General features: G+C 50.4%; 2 protein-coding genes across 2 annotated transcripts in view; both read right to left on the reverse strand.

Annotated features, from left to right (window-relative positions):
- Nucleotides 1-7,818, reverse strand: part of LOC119949924 (complement C3-like) — a 37,579-nt gene extending 29,761 nt beyond the window's left edge. Inside the window, exons 1-12 of the mRNA XM_038771779.1 lie at nucleotides 7,783-7,818; nucleotides 7,371-7,463; nucleotides 7,115-7,277; nucleotides 6,639-6,709; nucleotides 5,228-5,322; nucleotides 4,433-4,515; nucleotides 4,055-4,142; nucleotides 2,707-2,809; nucleotides 2,170-2,290; nucleotides 1,090-1,205; nucleotides 393-542; nucleotides 99-311 (exon numbers count right to left, since the gene is read on the reverse strand). Coding sequence (XP_038627707.1) covers nucleotides 99-311; nucleotides 393-542; nucleotides 1,090-1,205; nucleotides 2,170-2,290; nucleotides 2,707-2,809; nucleotides 4,055-4,142; nucleotides 4,433-4,515; nucleotides 5,228-5,322; nucleotides 6,639-6,709; nucleotides 7,115-7,277; nucleotides 7,371-7,463; nucleotides 7,783-7,818 — 1,332 coding nt within the window. The remainder of the gene's footprint in view (nucleotides 1-98; nucleotides 312-392; nucleotides 543-1,089; nucleotides 1,206-2,169; nucleotides 2,291-2,706; nucleotides 2,810-4,054; nucleotides 4,143-4,432; nucleotides 4,516-5,227; nucleotides 5,323-6,638; nucleotides 6,710-7,114; nucleotides 7,278-7,370; nucleotides 7,464-7,782) is intronic.
- Nucleotides 7,819-7,873: 55 nt separating this feature from the next.
- On the reverse strand, nucleotides 7,874-17,093 carry LOC119949925 (complement C3-like). The gene is made up of 4 exons (XM_038771780.1): nucleotides 17,059-17,093; nucleotides 14,843-14,980; nucleotides 12,870-13,062; nucleotides 7,874-7,891 (listed from the first exon to the last, which is right to left on the reverse strand). Exons 1-4 carry the CDS (start codon nucleotides 17,091-17,093, stop codon nucleotides 7,874-7,876), a joined length of 384 nt encoding a protein of 127 aa, XP_038627708.1.
- Between the last annotated feature and the right edge of the window lie 620 nt (nucleotides 17,094-17,713).

Genomic DNA, 17,713 nt, shown 5'->3' on the forward strand with positions numbered 1-17,713 from the left:
CCAGTCCATGGTGAATCGAGTGGGTCCTCCTCACCTGCCTTCTGATCCAGACCCCCAGACTCCCTCCCCCGCCCTCCTTCCACCCAACTGGGCCCTACCAAATAGGTGAAGTAGTCGACCGATCTCTGGACATCTGCATTGTTGCTTTGTAGGTGGAAGTTGACTTTCAGGGGCTTTCCAGGCTGGGCTTGCCCGCTGGGCACTGACAGGTGGAGGTAGTTTTTGGAAGAGCCCTGGGGCTGGTAGGCAAGGACTTTCCAGAAGGCCGAATCCTGGCGGTGGGCTGGGACGTGCGGTGCGGTGGTCCTGACCTGGGGAGGAGGATGGGTCCGTGGCAATGTGCAGCCGTGACACCCCTCAGACCGAGTGCTGGGCTCCCCTGCCTCACCTACCCTCAGCTCCAAGGAACTGTCGTGGGCTGGGGTGTTGATGACTAACTCCAGTGTCCCATCAGCCTGTGTCACGCCAGAGAGTGCCCAGGGAGCATCGGTAGATACGGGAACTCCAGCTGCCGGAGAACCATCAGGATCTGACACGGAAAGCTGCGGCCGGAGAAGGGGAGAGAAGTGTGACTTTGTGTCTTCCTAATGGAGATGATGGAATACGGGGAGGAGCTGTGAGGCCTCAGACAGGCAGGGCTGAACTATCACTGACAAGTTGGGGGTGCGAAATTTCCAAGACTTCTCAGGGGTGGGACTTCTGAGGATTGATGGCATCCTATGCTACACCACTACCAGGGAGGGAAAAATACAATCACAATACCCTTCCTCCCGGGAGAAGCCTGGCCTGGCCCAGGGCACAAATGGGCCAATGTTCCTGTGGACTCTGGGATAGTCCAGCTCTGGATTTGGGGAGGAACCGTTAGACCAGCTGGATGGATCCCTGAGGTTCCCCCAACCTCATCCCACTTTGGGTGGGCCAGGACCTCCCAATCAGCAAGCATCTTGGGTCCCATTTTGGGCTTCTGGGCCCCCACAGCTTCAGGAAGTCAGAAAGACCCTGGAGATGGGTCAAAAGAGATGCCTGGGGTGAAGGAAAGGGCTGGAAAATAGGAACCAAGGAAATGGGGGAACCCCTAGATTGTCTGACCCTCAGGTTGTAGGGCAGGCCTGGCTTGAAGTACTTTGATGCCTTTGAGAAGAAGATTTTGTAGCGGGAATTGACGATGGGGATTCCAGTCTTCTCCACCTCCACCATGTCATTCCCTGAGTGGAGAAAAGAGAGGAAAAGATGGGAGCAGGGCAAAAGACTAAGGTAGGATAACAGGAAGGCCTTCCCGAATGGGCGGTAAGAGAGGCACTGGATCTCACAGGAGGTCGGGGTAAAGAGCTCTCAGAAGGAGAGAGCAATCCCAGATGCTTGAGATGAGTGAGGAGAGGGGGAGGGGCGAGATGGACTTTGGAGGCTCACCCTTCATTCATTCATCCATTATAATAATTGTGGTATTTGTTAAGTGCTTACTATGTGTTAAACACTGTACTAAGCGCTGCAGTAGCTATAAAATAACCTAATTACAAGGCAATTAGATTATTAGATAATTACAAGATAAGCCCTACATGGGGCTCACAGTCTAAGTAGGAGGGAAAATAAGTATTGGAAAATAAGTATTAGAGAAGCAGCGTGGCTCAGTGGAAAGAGCACGGGCTTTGGAGTCAGAGGTCATGGGTTCAAATCCCGGCTCTGCCAATTTTCAGCCGTGTGACTTTGGTCAAGTCAATTTAACTTCTCTGTGCCTCAGTTACCTCAACTGTAAAATGGGGATTAATACTGTGAGCCCCCTGTGGGACAACCTGATCACCTTGTAACCTCCCCAGCACTTAAAACAGTGCTTTGCACATAGTGAATGCTTAATAAATGCCATCATTATTATTATTATCCCCATTTTACAGATGAGCTAACTGAGGCCCAGAGAAGTTAAGTGACTTGCCCAAGGTCCCACAGCAGACAAGTGGCAGAGAAGGGATTGGAACTCAGGTCCTCTGACTTCCAGGCCTATGATCTTTCTACTAGGCCACATTGCTTTCCTATTGTGTGCCGAGCACTGTGCTAAGCATCTGGGAGCACCCAACAAAATTGGAGGACCGGGCCCTGGGGCTGTCCATCCGGCCTGAGGTCTCGCCTCCTCCTTCATTCAAATCCTGCTTCAAGGAAGGGATATGGGCTTCTTACCAGTGTCTGTCAGAACAGTCACAGACACATAGATGGAATACTCTAGGGTCTTCCGGCGTTCAGGAAACCGGCTCTGGAGCATGGCTTGAGTCAGGGTGGCCTTTCCTTTGCCACCCAGTACCTAGAACCCAGAGCAAGATTTCCTGAGCTCCTACCTGGTGGCCCCACATTGCTGCCATCCTCTGCCTTTAGCAGCCCCTGCTCATTTCCCCCAGTCCACTCACCCTCATGTCTGCCCTGCTGCCTTGGGATTGGGCAGCTTCCAAATCGGGGCCCTGGTGGGCAGCTCTGGCCCCATAGTGGAGCTATGCTTGGCTATGAGCAAGCCTGGGGGCACTGAGGCACTACCCAACTAGGAGTTTGAAGGGGGCATGGGAGGGGTGGCCTTACCTGACTCCGTGGGGATGGGACCTGGGGGTGGGAGTATGAGAGGGGAGGGAGGAAGGGGAGCAGGGGCTGAGGACCCCGGGAAGAGAGAGAAGGGGTCGGAGGCTCAAGGGAGAGGAGTGGCATGGTGAGGGTAAAGAGGAATCTTACCGGCACTTTCTGCAGGGAGCTGGGGAGGCTCTTCTTTTCCTCCTTTTTCATCAGCCCAAAGAGAACAAAGGCCTGGCCCTCCACCGGCTTCCCATACAGGAACCTGAGTACAGGGCAAGGAAGGGAATTGGGGAGGGTAACTTAGCCCAGAGAAGAGAAGGCTGGGGGCCACTGTGACCTGGGCTGGAGACTACTGCATGAACAGTTGCTCATTCATTCATTCATTCATTCATTCAATCATATTTATTGAGCGCTTACTGTGTGCAGAGCACTGTACTAAGCGCTTGGGAAGTACAAGTTGGCAACATAACTTGTACTCAACTTGTGGCTCAACAAGATGCCTTGTCATTCTACCACTGCAGAATTCTTCCCAGTGGTAGAAGTGGCCCAGTTGAGGGGGTCAAAAGGCACCTTTGCCCACCAACCACCCCAGGGCATGTTTTCCCTAGGTCATCATGAAGACCACAAGCTGACCCAGGGGCTCCTGCACCCCAGGGACATGTCAAGGAGCTGGGTTAATCTCAGCATCTGCTGTCCAAGAAGAAAATCCACTCTGCCTGTGTCAGCAGGGTGGAAGTCTGGATCCAAGAAGACCCCATGACTACTTGTACCCCATCATGTGAGAAGGGTTGTGATGCTGAATGAGTCGTGGGCCAACCTTCCCCACCTCAGTGGACCACTCTGGCCAGTTGACCAGAAAGGGGCAGTGCAACCTGAAGCCAGTTCGACAGGGATAGTCAGGCTTGTGTTGGCCCGTGAGGAGCTGGTTCAGAATGTGGACAATGGCTTTTGGTGATTCATGAGGTTGGCAGCCACATGATGAGTGGCAATTTAACCGTGCTTTCCAAGCCCCTAAATTCCTCGTTGCAGGCTAGCGTGCCCTGCTCTCCATCCTCACCGAGGCCAGAATAAGAATTAGTGGGCTTCTGTTGCAGAAGGATTTTAGGTAGGAAACAAAGAAAAATAATAATATTGGTGGTATTTGTTAAGCACTGGGCTAAGCACTGTGAGGAGACTAAATAATCAAGTTAGACGTAGTCCCTGGCCCACATGGGTCAGACTATTAGCCCCATGCGAGACAGGGACTCTGTCCAACCTGATTGACTTGCATCTACCCCAGCACTTAGAACTGTGTTTGACATATAGTAAGTGCTTAACAAATACCATAATAAAGGGTCTCTGCTCCTCTCAAAGTTGGTTGTCAATTCCAGCATGTCCTCCAGAGGTCTTTATAAACAGGCAGATTCCCCTAGGGCTGGGATGGTTTAGGTGAGACCCTGCCCAGGGTCAGAGGGATGAACAAGATGACCCTTCCATGCCCCACCTGGCCAGAGAATCTGGTCCCTACCTGGCTGAGATGTCCACGGTTAACTCTTCATCGTCCACAAAGAAGAAATTCTGTTCAGGTTCCACCTGCACTTCAAAACTGGGCATCACTGCCGGGAGAGGGTAAAGAGTTCAAAGACAGATGCCCTAGGGATGCCAAAGCCCACGGGTTGGCAAGGAGCTGAGGGAGAAATCAGCTCTCCAGGACCCCACCTGTCCCTTGGCATCACCCCCAACAGCCTGGCTAGGGAAACGCCAGCTGGTACACACGCCATACAGTGGGCAGGGAGAAGAGGAGCTGGATCCAGAAGGGGCATCTCTGTCTTCCCTGCCCTGGGCCACCAAAAGGGGCAGAGTGAGAGGCTGCATGCCCCGTCTGGCACTGGGGAGGAGGTGGTACCGTATTCCTTGACTTCAAACTCGGTTGTGAAGGTCTTCTGTGGTGTATGCTGGAAAGCAGAAACGATCTTCCAGGTTCCTAGGCTGCAGAGGAGACATGTGTGTATATTTTGTGTGTGGCGGAGGGGTGGGAGGAGGGGGAATGCTGGTGACATAGGGGCACGTGGACACTTGGGACTTCATTTATTCAATCATATTTATTGAGGTCTTACTGTGTGCAGAGCACTGTATTAACCACTTGGGACTTAATGATGGTATTTATTTATTAGGAATGTGCAAAGCACTGTTCTAAGTGCTGGGGAGCTTACAAGGTGATCAGGTTGTCCCATGGGGGACTCACAGTCTTAATCCCCATTTTACAGATGAGGTAACTGAGGCCCAGAGACGTTAAGTGGCTTGCCCAAAGTCACACAGCTGATGATTAGTGGAGCTGGGAATTGAACCCATGACCTCTGACTCCAAAGCCTGTGCTCTTTCCACTGAGCCATGCTGCTTCTCTAATAGTTGGGCCAAATACTTCCTAGTCTTCATCTCTGAGGAGCTCAGAAGTGCTCAACCTAGTCTTCTGCTTTGACCACCTACCCACACACCCAACAAGCAGAGAAGGAAGCCATTTCCTTGGAGGAAACTGAGGCACAGATGGTGAGAGCCACTGGCCCTCAGGTCTCTGAGGGAGCCAGCACTAGGAACACCAAGGAGAGTCCCCTTTCCATTCCCCCTGGAGAGGGGACTCAGTTTCTTCCTCCCTTCTCCCTCCTCCCGAAAACCCGCCCATTCTCAAGAATAGGCTGCTCACTTGGTGATATCAGGAAGCTTGTAATTCCCTGGGATAATCCCGCTGTGGTTCACCGAGATCATGTGAAACTTCTCCACGACAATCCCATCTGGATTCTGAGGGAAGGCAGCCCCAAGAAAGATAGGCCATGATGAATGCCCGGGCAGGTTAGAGTCGAGAGGACGAGGGACAGGCAGCAAGTGTAATAACTCACAGTGGACAGTGCCACCCTCCTTTCTGTCCCTCAAGCCTGAAATTTTGGGAAGCATCTTTTCTGCCCCTTTGGCTCTTACCCCCACATACAACCAACGGCCAGGTCCAGTGGCCACATCCCTCTGGTCTGCCCAGTCCTCCCTGTTCTCACCAGTAAATCCTCAGTTCAGGCCCTGGCCTCTTCTCCTCAGGATTACTATAACTACAGTCTCCTGTCTGCCCTCCTCCCAACCTCCCCATTCCCTGAGTGCTCCACATAATGCAAGCCAGGTCACCCAGAATGTTTGCTGCGTCTACTGACAGCCTCAATCAGCATCCTCTAATAGATCAAACACATGATACTATCGATGGCCTTCAAAGCTCTCAGTCAGCAGGATCCAGTCTATCTGCTTTTATCTCCTTCTACCCATTTCTCCCTCCCTCTCTACCTCTGGACGCCCCCTCTCTTCAGTCCCCCCCGCCCCCAGAGGCCCCATCCCCTCCCAGCTAGTATTTGTGCTTGCATTGTTTACCCCATTGGAGTGGAAGATCCTTGAAGGCTGACACTACATCTATTCTCTATTTCAGTGCAACATACCCCAGAGACCCTCAGTCCTGTCAGCTGTCAATCCACCAATCAATGATATTTACTGAGCACTTACTATGTGCAGAGCACTGTACTAAGTGCTTGGGAGAGTACAATACAATAGAGTTGATAGACATGATCCCTTCCCACAAGGAGTTTACAATGTACAGCTTACAGCTGCTGCTGCTGCTGGAGATAATGAAAATAAAGCTGATATAAGAGCAGGAAGTGAGATGGGGGAGAGAAAGTGATAGGGGGACAGGAAATGGAAGGGACAGGAAGTAGAGAGTTAGAAAGTTGCCTGAAGACCAAAAATGGCAGAGATAGGAGCTGGCATTGAAGGCTGGGGGTGGTATAGGGTCAGGAAATGGAGGGATAGGAAGTGGTTTATGCAGTCAGAAGGAAGCATTTTCTTTTCCAGCCCTCTTAAATGGTGACGACATTTTAACCATGGCCGAAAACCTGGCCACGGTGACTTCTTCTTGACATTCAGGCAAGTGGGGATCAGCCCCCAGTCTTTTCAGGGTCTAGCTCATCAGACCTTTAACAGAGGCCAAATTCCTACTCCCCGGCCCCGGCCCCGGCCCCAGATCCCCGGGCCTGAGCCACTCAGGGAGACAACGTTGGCTTCATCACTCCCCTGGCCAGACTCACCATGATCTCCGTAGCAACTGGCGTGGGGCTCGGGTCCAAGGAGTTGGCCAACGAGAAGAGTCGAAACCGAACTGGGAGGGGCAGAGAGAGGGTGAGAGGGTTGGGCAGTGGGGGGGGGGTGGGGGAGGGCAGAGAGGGGCCAACAGCAGGGCAGCAGGTGGGCATGCGATTCAGAGATGGTAAGAGCTAAAGAAAAAGTCCGTGTACTGGACCCTGATTGGGAATTTTCCCAGCCTGGTGGACCAAAACTGAGGGGGTTGGGGAGTTTGACCTGCAGCAGCTTGGGAGTCAAGCAAGACCTGGAACACTATTACGGGCCTGTCCTTCACCCTGGGGCTGAACCAGGGAGGAGAAGGAGGGCCAGGCTTGCATCCCAGCTCCAAGTTCGAGTCCTGCTGTCCCTCCTTCGGAAGACTTATTTCCCTTCCCGTCCTTCTCCCACCCCAAGCAAGAGCTGGCTTCTGAGGGTGGCCTACCTGTGTTCCCAGGAGCATAGAGGGTCTTGTCCGTTTGAGTGAAGATGTAGCCAGAGTTGAAGGACAGAAGCAGCACCCGCTCCAGGGGAGCATCCGGAAACTCAGCTTGGACAAGGACATGCTGTTTGCCCTTGGAGTCCTTGGGCAGTCTCTCAGCTGGGACCTGGAAGGAGAGGAAACACCCCTCAGTGCTGGGAGCCCTTGCACCTCCTTTCCAAAGGCATAAATCCACGGGAAGGGGACTAGCTGGCTTTACGTTTGTGATGAGGGCTCTCCTGAAGAAGGCAATGACCAGTTGCTTTCCTTTCCCAGAGAACAGCAAACAAGTGGAAATGGGCTTATATTGCAGCTAGAGGGAGGAGAACCTCTTGATGGTCAGGGAGAGTCAGCTGACTAGTAGGGAAGGCTGCTGTGGAGTCTCCATCTCTGGAGATTTTCCAGAGAAGAGGAGACCGTCATCTGTCTTAGAAGGTTTGGGCCAGAAGTTGGCAAATGGGGACATGTTGAAGGCTACTTCAAGACCCTGAAGGGCGTGTGGCCAGTAGGGCAAACAATGGGGACTCGTGTGGACCCAGAAAGAAGCAGTAGCAGCAGCCACACAAAAACCAAAGGATGAAAGACTTGCTCCCTCTTGGCTCTGAGACATACAGGAGGTTTTCTTTCACTACCTGCTGTGTGTGTAGGGGTGCATTGCAGGGGGGCATGTATGTTAGGGGAGGAGCCTGGGTAGGTGGGGAGGTAAGTGATTGAGGGGGCAGCTCATGTGAAACTTGGAGGCTGCAGGAGAATAATTTTGAAAAATTTCAACCCCCCACCCCGACTTTACCATTCCCCCACCTGGAGGCAAAGGTTGGCCGGATGAATCAATTGGTGGTATTTATTGAGCGCTAACTGTGTGAAGAGCACTTGACTAAGATCTTGGGAGAGTACAACAGAGTTGGTAGACATATTCCCTGCCCACAAGGAGATAACAGTCTAGAGCAGGAGCTTACACCTACAGAAGCAGTGTGTCCTAGTGGAAAGGGCCTGAGCCGAAGTCGGGGGGCCTGTGTTCCAGTCCTGACTCAGTAACTTGTCTGCTGGGTGACCTTTATTTATTTTTTTAATGGTATTTGCTAAGTACTAATTATGTGTCAGGCACTGTACTAAGCACTGGGGTAGATACAAGCAAATCAGATTGGATATATTCCATGTCCCACATGGGACTTACAGTATTAATCCCCATTTTACAGATGAGGTAACTGAAGCACAGAGAAGTTAAGTTATATGACTTGCCCAAGTTCATATAGTGGACAAATGGCAGAGTCAGGATTAGAATCCGGATCCGTGCCCTATTCACTAGGTCATGTTTCTTCTCAAGCCACTTCACTTCTCTGGGCATCAGTTTCCTCATCCGTAAAATAGGGATTCCCTCCCACTTTCACTATGTGCCCCATGTGGGACAGGGACTGATTCTCTTATATCTGCTCTCAAAGTATAGGACAGTGCTTGGCACATAGTAAGCATTTAACAAATACGATCCTTATTTTAACTTTTTGAGGTGCCCTTTTATTTTGCTTGTACATATTTACTATTCTATTTATTTTGTTAATGATGTGCATATAGCTATAATTCTATTTGTTCTGACGATTTTGACACCTGTCTACATGTTTTGTTTTGTTGTCTGTCTCCCCCTTCTAGACTGCGAGCTCCTTTGGGTAGGGACCGTCTCCATTTGTTGCCAACTTGTATTTCCCAAGTGCTTAGTACAGTGCTCTGCACACAGTAAGTGCTCAATAAATGAATATGATTGAATAAATGAATGCCCTCTAATTTTTTGGATTCTTTGCTTCTCCAATCCCCTCTTCCCGTTCTATCCTTGCTTGCCCTTCTTGTACCACTAATTGTAAATGGCCTTTGCTTGCCTGCCTGTCCACCCTTATTAGACAGGAAGCTCCTGGCAGGCTGGAATCATCTTCTTTAAGCACTCAATAAACAATCATATTTGCAAAGCATTGTACAAAGCACTTGGGAGAGTACAATATAACAGAATTGGTAGGCACATTTCCTGCCCACAACTAGCTTACAATCTACCTTTGTTGTTGATGATGGTGATGGGGACGATGAGTACCAGGGCTGGGGAATTTGATGGGAGCCAGGACTCTTGGGTTTGTTATGGTTCTGCCTCACAGGAACACTTGGAACACTTTATTGCCTCTTTCCTCCCCCTCAGAGCTGGATTTTATGGCAGGCACGTGGGACTGCCATTTCCAGCCCATCCCTCCCTGCAAACAGCAGAAGAAATCTGAGTGACTGATTTGAAGTATCATAATGAATACTCTTGGCCCAGCCTCCCTACTAAGTGGTGGGTGAGTGGTGGGTGTGGAGAGAGAACTGTGTTTCTGGAGTGGGGACTACTCTCAGTGCAAGGAGGGCAGCTGTGTGGAGTGTAATTGTCTTTAGTTTACACCTGTTTAAGGAGTGGGGGAGGGCGTTTCCCAAGGACATTGCTAAATTGAGCTTTTTGTTGGCCTGAGTTGATAGAGGGTATTCAGGGGCATGTTTGTGGAGGTTAGGGTTTCAGCAGGGTGGTTGCCCGCTGATACTAATCCTCTGCTAGCTGCTGGGCAGTTAGATTACTTTGGCGCCAGGGTCACCTCTACCTCCCAGAGTTACCCATAAGCACAGTGAGTATGGCATTAAAAAAAAATGTTACTTGCTAAGCACTTATTATTCATTCATTCAGTTGTATTTATTGAGCACTTACTGTGTGCAGAGCACTGTACTAAGCACTTGGGAAGTACAAATCGGCAACATATGGCGACGGTCCCTACCCAACAATGGGCTCACAGTCTTGTGCTAGGCACTGTACTAAGTGCTGGAGTAGATACAAACTAATCAGATTGGACACAGTCCTTGTCCCATATGGGGTTTACAGTCTTACTCTCCATTTTACAGATGAGGTCATTTAGGCACAGAGAAACTAAGTGACTTGCCTCAGGTGCCACAGCAAAGTGGTGGGGTTGGAATTAGAACTCAAGTCCTTTGACGCCCAGGCCTGTGCTCTTTCTATTAGGCAACACTGTTCTGGGACCCCCAGAATTAATCTACATGGCCTCTTTCCTGTTAAGTACATTGGCCTACTTGTCCCCCAAACCTCCCCATGTCCCTTCTCCTTAGTCCTTCAGCTCTCATCCTCTTTGCCTTGATTTCTAGTTTTTAAGTTGACACTTTTGGAACAATTCCAATGCTGTTGGGTTCTATTAGCAACATCACTTTGGCTGCTGCCCCAACCACTTCTGGGGCTGGTAGTCCCTGCCTCCTGGGTGGTCCGTGTTGGTTGGCTGGGGTGGGATGGGAGAGAACAGGTACTGTGTGTGGCCGGGGGTGGGGGGTGGTGGGGAGATGCCTGTTGGCAGTCCCTTCCTTCCACTCTGCCTTGGGCTTCTCTCCTGCACACTACCTTCCTCCTCCTCTTTTTTCTCCTCCTCCACTGATGCCTGCTCCCTACCCTACCCTAGACCCAAAACATGAAGTCCCCTGGTGGAACCCAGAAGCACTGAAGCTGTGTAGAAACCAAATCATTTAAAAGAATAGAAGAGTGGGGAGGCAGGGGAACAAGTTTGGGGTATAGGAAAGGGTGCCAGAAAAGGAAAGGATAGGAACTGGGCTGGGCTAGGGGGTGAGGGTTACTTCACTGGCCAATTGGCAAAAGGGGAAACCCAAGCAGCAGCTATCACTTGAAGAGGAAGTGATTTTCCCCCTGCTGAGTGGAGCAGCGAGGCTTCTATTACCCTCCCCAAAGTGTGTAGTGTTCCAGGGCTCAAGAAATACGTCACTGTTGATTGACTGGAAAGAAGGGGATAAGCAGGAGGGAGATGTTGGGATAGGAGAGACTCAGGAATGTCTAAGAAGCCCACGGGAAATTCTGTCTGCCACTGCATGTCTTATTAAATGGCTTGTTTGCTGATAAAATTTAACTCTATTCAGGTGAATGGATATTATGGTCTGGGGTGTGTGTGTGTCTGTCTGTCTGTCTGTCTCACACGTTCCTCCTAAAAGGGAAAGGATCCCAACTATTCTGACCTTACTTCCTAGATCCGGGGGGTCTCAATCAATAAGTAGCATTTATTGAACACTTAAGCACTTGGGCGACTACAGTATAACATGTTCCCTGCCCACAAGGAGCTTACAGTCTAGAGGGGGAAACAGAAATCAAAATAAATTGTGGATATGTCCTTAAGTTTTGTGGGGCTGAGGGTGGGGTGAATATCAAGTATTTAAAGGGGATGCAGAAGCGGGAGGGAATAAGGAAAATGAAGGCTTAGTCGGGGAAGGCCTCTTGGAGGAGATGTGATTTAATAAGGCTTTGAAGGTGGGGAGGGTGTTGGTCTATCGGGTATGAAGAGGGTGGGAGTTCCAGGCCAGAGGAAAGACGTGGACAAGGTTGGTGTTAGAAGAGTGAAGTGTGAAGACTGGGTTATAGTAGGAAATCAGTGAGGTAAGGTAGGAGGGGGCAAGGTGATTGGGTGCTCTAAAGCTGAAGATAAGGAGTTTCTGTTGGATACAGAGGTGGATGGGCAACCACTGGAAGTTCTTGAGAAGTGGGGAGACATGGACTCAATGGTTTCTTAGAAAATGATCTGGGCAGCAGAGTGAAGTGGGGACCGAAGTGGGGAAAGACAGGAGGCAGGGAGGTCAGTGAGGAGGCTGCTACAGTAGTCAAGGTGGAACGTAAGTGCTTAGATAAACTTAATCACAGTTTGGATGGAGAGGAAAGTGCTGATTTTCATGATGTTGTGAAGATATAACCGACAGGATTTGGCGACAGATTTAATAAATGTGTTGAATAAGAGGGATGAGTTTAGAGTAGCGTCAAAGTGACGGGTTTATGAGACAGATGGTGGTAGTGTTGTCTACAGTGATGGGAAAGATGTGGGGAGGCAGAGTTTGGGTGGGAAGATGAGTTCAATATTGGACATGTTAAGATTGAGGAGTCAGTGAGACATCCAAGTAGAGATGTCTTGGCGGCAGGAGGAAATGTGTGACTGCAGAGAAGGAGAGGTGTCAGGGCTGAAGAGGTAGATCTGGGAATCATCTACGTAGCGATGGTAGTTGAAGCCATGAAAATGGGTGAGTTCTCCAAAGGAGTAGTTATAGATGTAGAACTGAGCTTTGAGGGGCTCCCACCACATAGAGGATGGGAGGCAGAGGAGGAGTCAGCGAAAAAACAGAGAGAGTGGCCAGAGAGCTAGAAGGAGAACCAGGAGAGGACAGTGTCGGTGAAATCAATGTTGGAAAATGTTTCCAGGATAAGGGGGTGGTCCACAGAGTTGAAAGTAGCTGAGAGGTAGAGGAGGATTAGGATGGATTCTTGGATTTGGCAAGAAGATTATTGGTGACTTTAGAGAGAGCAGCTTCTGGGAGTGAGGGGCAGCGGGTGGAAACCAGATTGGAGCAGGTTGAGGAGGGAACTGGAGAAGAGGAAGTGGAGACAGAAGATGCAGACAAGTGTCTCCAGGAGCTTGGAAAGGAGTGGTGGGAGGGAGATGGGGTGTTAACTGGAGGGAGCCATGGGATCAAGGGAGTGCTTTTTAAGTATGTTTGAAAGCACTGTGGAGGAAGCCATTGGAAAGTGAATGGTTGAAGATGGTGGTCAGGGAGGGAAGGAGGGAGGGGGGTGAGTGTTTTGACAAGGTCTCGAGGTTGTTTCTTTGACTCTGATGACCCTTTGGAGCCCAGCCCCTACCCCAGCAGCCCATCCCCAGATCTGTACCATGACCGTGACGAAGGCTAGGCCCTGATTCTCGGGACCCAGCCGGGCGGTAGCCTCATCCAGGAGCGTTCTCTTCTGGGAGAAATCCAACACGCGAACTTTGACCTCCAGCGGTGCACTGACCCCAGGAGCTTCCACCACAATGGTCTCCTTGCTGCCCACACGCAGCACACTGGGCGTGACAAGGGTGAAGCTAGGAGGCAGAAGGTGTGACATAAGACTCCCGCCCTGAGTCCACAGATCCCTCCCTTTCTGGGTTCGACTGACTGTCACCTCCAAGCCTCCAGGACTAAATTTCTTATGAAGGTTCTACTTCCTCTTTCATTTGATTCTCAATCCCCAGCCATTTATGTTCTTTAAAGCCCATCACCCTCTTTCCCCCTCTTTCCACCACTCCCTTCTCCAGTTACCTAGCTTGGGGCAGTTGTCATCTGTCATCCCCTTGACATAGCTCTCTTGGGGTATTTTAAGGGTAAAAAATCAACTGCGTCTAACAGCCCCTTCTTCTCCCTGACCAAGTTTGTAGACCCTTTTAGAAGGGAGGGAATGGGCTCGTATCGCAATATGCAGGACTCGGGTTAGATGGAAGGAGGGCCTACACAACTCAAGAGAGGGGAGAAAGCAGCATGGCATAGTGGGCCTGGGAGTCCAAAGGTTGTGGGTTCTAATCCCAGTTCCGCCACTTGTTTGCTGTGTGACCTTGGGCATGTCACTTCACTTCTCTGCACCTCAGTTACCTCATCTGTAAAGTGGGGATTGAGATGGTGAGCTCCACGTGGGGCAGGGACTGTGTCCAACCCCATTTGCTTAAATCCATCCCAGCACTTAGAACAGTGCCTAGCACATAATAAACATTTAACAAATACCATAATTATTATTATTATTAGAAAGGGGGACCCAAAGGCTGGGCTCTCCTTTCCCATAAATTTTAAAATAAAGTATAGGTCTCATCTGCTCGGGGTTGTGGAGTTTTTTGTTTTAAATGGTATTTTTAAGCGCTTATTATGTGCCAAGCCTTGTATTAAGCCCTGGGGTAGACACACGCTAATAATAATAATAATGGCATTTGTTAAGCACTTACTTTGTGGCAGGCATTGTTATAAGCGCTGGGGTAGGTACAAGGTAATCAGATTAGACACAGTCCACGTTCCACATGGGGCTTACATTCTTAATTCCCATTTTACAGATGAGGTAAGTGAGGCACAGAGAAGCGAAGTGACTTGCTGAGAGTCACACAGCCGACAAGTGGCCACAAACCCACGTCCTCTGACTACCAAGCCCATTCTCTTGCCAATAGGCCAAGCCCAGAAGCAAGAGGGTAGACAAGATGGCCTCTCAGAGGTTTGATCCTTTGACATTAGTTGGAGGGGGAGGGGGCAGGGTCTAACTGAAAATGACCTGGGAGCCTCCTGAGTTGGATGGGATCTAGGTTTGAGCCAGTTCCAGGGTCATTGCCCTTTTCTGGGGAGGGAAAACCTTCTGGGGTAGCAATCCCAAGCAAGCAGGTAGGAGGCCTGGGTTGGGGAGGGGAGGTGGGGGAGGGTGGAGAAAGCATTTTTTCTGCTCCCCATCTTTCCCCAATGGAGTGGAGTGGCCTTTTGGACTGCAGGGATCTCAGGGAGAGTCATCTAGCAGAATGGGCTAGGGAAGACAGTGGGAAGAGGCCCAGATAGTGGGGTAGGGGTTTGTAAAAGGCCTGAATGACGGGGTCTGTGGGCAGAAAGACAGATTCCACAGAGCACCAGGTGTTCTAAGGACCAAACAGATGCAAGCCATAGGACCGTCAAACCTGAGTGGGGAGATTAGAGGCTCTAGAGAGACCCACATTCCCCCATCTTTTCTCCCCCACCACTGACTCCCCAAGAGCTGGGAGACGCTTCTGCCCCCCTTCCCCTCCCTACCCACTTAGAACCCGTGGTGCCTGGAAGGGTTCAAGGGCCCAGCCCCAGGCCAGGTGCTGGACCTGTACTCACAGTGACTGATCAGAAGCCCTGCCTGCCACGGTTAAGGCCAACACAGTTGCCAGGTAGAAGCCAAGGGAACCCATGGCATTTAGCAGTCTCAGCTCCCTGGGACCGCCCTGCAGCTTTATAGCTGAGACATCTCTCCAGCTTAGGGGAACGTGGAGTTAATGAATAATTGGAGTAATTGGAACCTGGCCCAAAAAGGGGCCCCTTCTGTTGTCCAGTTAATGGCCGGGAAGAAGGAGGGAAGAGCTGAAGGAGCCCACAGAGAGTTCTCAGGCAATGCTGCTCCACTGTCAGGCAGAGAGGGCTAGTTACCAGTTTCTTTTTGGTCTCTGCCATAGGATGAGCCCTCAGGCAAGGCTGGGCCTTGATCGGTGCCTCAGTTTCCACCTGAGAGGCACCTCCCTTCCCCAGCACCCTGAGAGGGCTGACTTTTTCTCCAGGGCAAGTGAGGCATGAGCCAGGCAAGACTTGGTGATCCTTGAAGAAACAGGTTCTCACAGTGGGTATGGGAAGGGCACCCTCAAGCTATTCAGCTGACAACAACCCGGTCACTCACTTGTCTTTCTGGGGTACCCTAACATAAGCCACATGAGAAGCCGCGTGGCTCAGTGGAAAGAGCCCGGGCTTTGGAGTCCGAGGTCAGGGGTTCAAATCCTGGCTCCGCCAATTGTCAGCTGTGTGACTTTGAGCAAGTCACTTAACTTCTCTGTGCCTCAGTTACCTCATCTGTAAAATGGGAATGAAGACTGTGAGCCCCCTGTGGGACAACCTGATCACCTTGTAACCTCCCCAGCTCTTAGAACAGTGCTTTGCACATAGTAAGTGCTTAATAAATGCTATTATTATTATTATTATTATTATTAAGCATGGTCTAGTGGAAAGAGCATGAGCCTGGGAATCAGAGGACCTAGTTCTAATCCCAGCTCCTCCATTTAATAATAATGATATAATGATAGTGGTATTTGTTAAGCACTTAGTATGTACTAGGCACTGTTCTAAGCACTATGGTGGATACAAGCAAATTGAGTTGGACACAGTCTCTGTCCCACAGGGGGCTCAGTCTTAATCCCCATTTTACAGATGAGGTAACTGAGACACAGAGAAGTGAAGTGATTTGCCCAAGGCCACACAGCATGCAAATGGCAGAACCGGAATTAGAACCCACGTCCTCTAACTCCCAAGCCCATGCTCTTTCCAGTAGGCCACACTGCAACTAAGACTGTGAGCCCCATGTGGGACTTGGACTTTGTCCAACCTGATGATCTCGTATCTACTCCAGCGTTTAGTACAGTGCATAGCACATAGTCATTGATTAACAAATACCACAAAATAAAGTAAAAAGATACTGCAAAGAGTCCAGGTTGATTCAGACAGGAGAGTTGTCAGCTAGATCTATTCTCTCCTGGCTTCCTGGCTCATCTAACACTGATCTCCATACCCTAGCAGCCACGTCCGCCTCTTTCATCTCCTCAACTTACTTCTTTGCCTCTTGCCCAATGCTGGCTCAAGGCCTCTCCCTCCTCCACTGTCCCTCACCCAGCCAATTTTGGTTCCTTGCCTTCCTGAAGCTCCTGGAGGGAGGCAGAGCCTGGGGAAGGTTTGGAATGGTTACAGAAAAACGAAGATCAAAACAAGCTCTGGGTTGGGTCTGTGCTCGGGCAGGACTCGGGGTCGGGAGGGGAGAGCCAGGCAATGGTTACAGGAATTCTGATTAGGTTTGGAGAAGGGCAAGAGGTGGATGGTGAGGGGGTGGCAAACAGTGTAGGCTGGAATATGATCCCTCTCCCTCCCACCTCTGAATAGCAGGGCAGGGGCTGGAGAGAATGGGAAAGAGTCACCCTCCCTCTCCCCACTGATACCCAGAGGGAAGTGAAAACTAGCTTTGTAAAGCTAGTGGGAAGAGAAGAAATCCCGTGACATCTCTTGGAAAAAGGGAGGAGAGGGGATGGGAGGCTCAAAGTGGCTGATTTCGATGGGGGCTGCAATTCTGGGGTCCTGCCCAGCCCAGCCTGAGCCTGGTCTTGGCCCAATCTCCAGAAGCGTGGGTCTTTATATGCCCTATATGCTCTATATTCATTCAATCGTACTTACTGAGCACTTGCTGTGTGCAGAGCACTGTACTAAGTGCTTATACATATATACATACATATATATGTGCTATATATAGAGTATATACCTATATACTCTATATAAGCTCCATATGTCAGGTCCAAACTCACTTTAAGGCTGCATCGCTACCAGTCAACCTACGCATCAGGCAAAAACTCCTCACTCTGGGCTTCAAGGCTGTCCATCACCTCACCCCCTCCTACCTCACCTCCCTTCTCTCCTTCTCCAGCCCAGCCCGCACCCTCCGCTCTTCTGCCGTTAACCTCCTCACTGTGCCTCATTCTCGCCTGTCCCGCCGTCGACCCCCGGCCCACATCCTCCCCCTGGCCTGGAATGCCCTCCCTCCGCACATCTGCCAAGCTAGCTCTCTTCCTCCCTTCAAAGCCCTACTGAGAGCTCACCTCCTCCAGGAGGCCTTCCCAGACTGAGCCCCCTTTTTCCTCTCCTCCTTCCCATCACCCCCACCCTACCTCCTTCCGCTCCCCACAGCACCTGTATATATATTGGTACAGATTTATTACTCTATTTATTTTCCTTGTACATATTTACTATTCTATTAATTTTGTTAATGATGTGCATATAGCTTTAATTCTATTTATTCTGATTACTTGACACCTGTCCACATGTTTTGCTTTGTTGTCTGTCTCCCCCTTCTAGACTGTGAGCCTGTTGTTGGGTAGGGACTGTCTCTGTATGTTGCAAACTTGTACTTCCCAAGCGCTTTGTACAGTGCTCTGCACACAGTAAGCGCTCAATAAATACGAT

This window comes from Tachyglossus aculeatus, chromosome X1, assembly GCF_015852505.1.
Source record: "Tachyglossus aculeatus isolate mTacAcu1 chromosome X1, mTacAcu1.pri, whole genome shotgun sequence".
Taxonomy (NCBI): Eukaryota; Metazoa; Chordata; class Mammalia; order Monotremata; family Tachyglossidae; genus Tachyglossus; species Tachyglossus aculeatus.

What these genes read in the sequence shown, in the direction of transcription:
- LOC119949925 (XM_038771780.1), bottom strand. Translation starts at nt 17,093, where the DNA reads ATGCGTAGGTTGACTGGTAGCGATGCAGCCTTAAA. An exon ending in GGTAGCGATGCAGCCTTAAA is followed by an intron (nt 14,981 to 17,058) that starts GTGAGTTTGGAC and finishes CGTTCCCCTAAG; the next exon opens with CTGGAGAGATGTCTCAGCTA. An exon ending in AGGGCTTCTGATCAGTCACT is followed by an intron (nt 13,063 to 14,842) that starts GTGAGTACAGGT and finishes TCTGCCTCCTAG; the next exon opens with CTTCACCCTTGTCACGCCCA.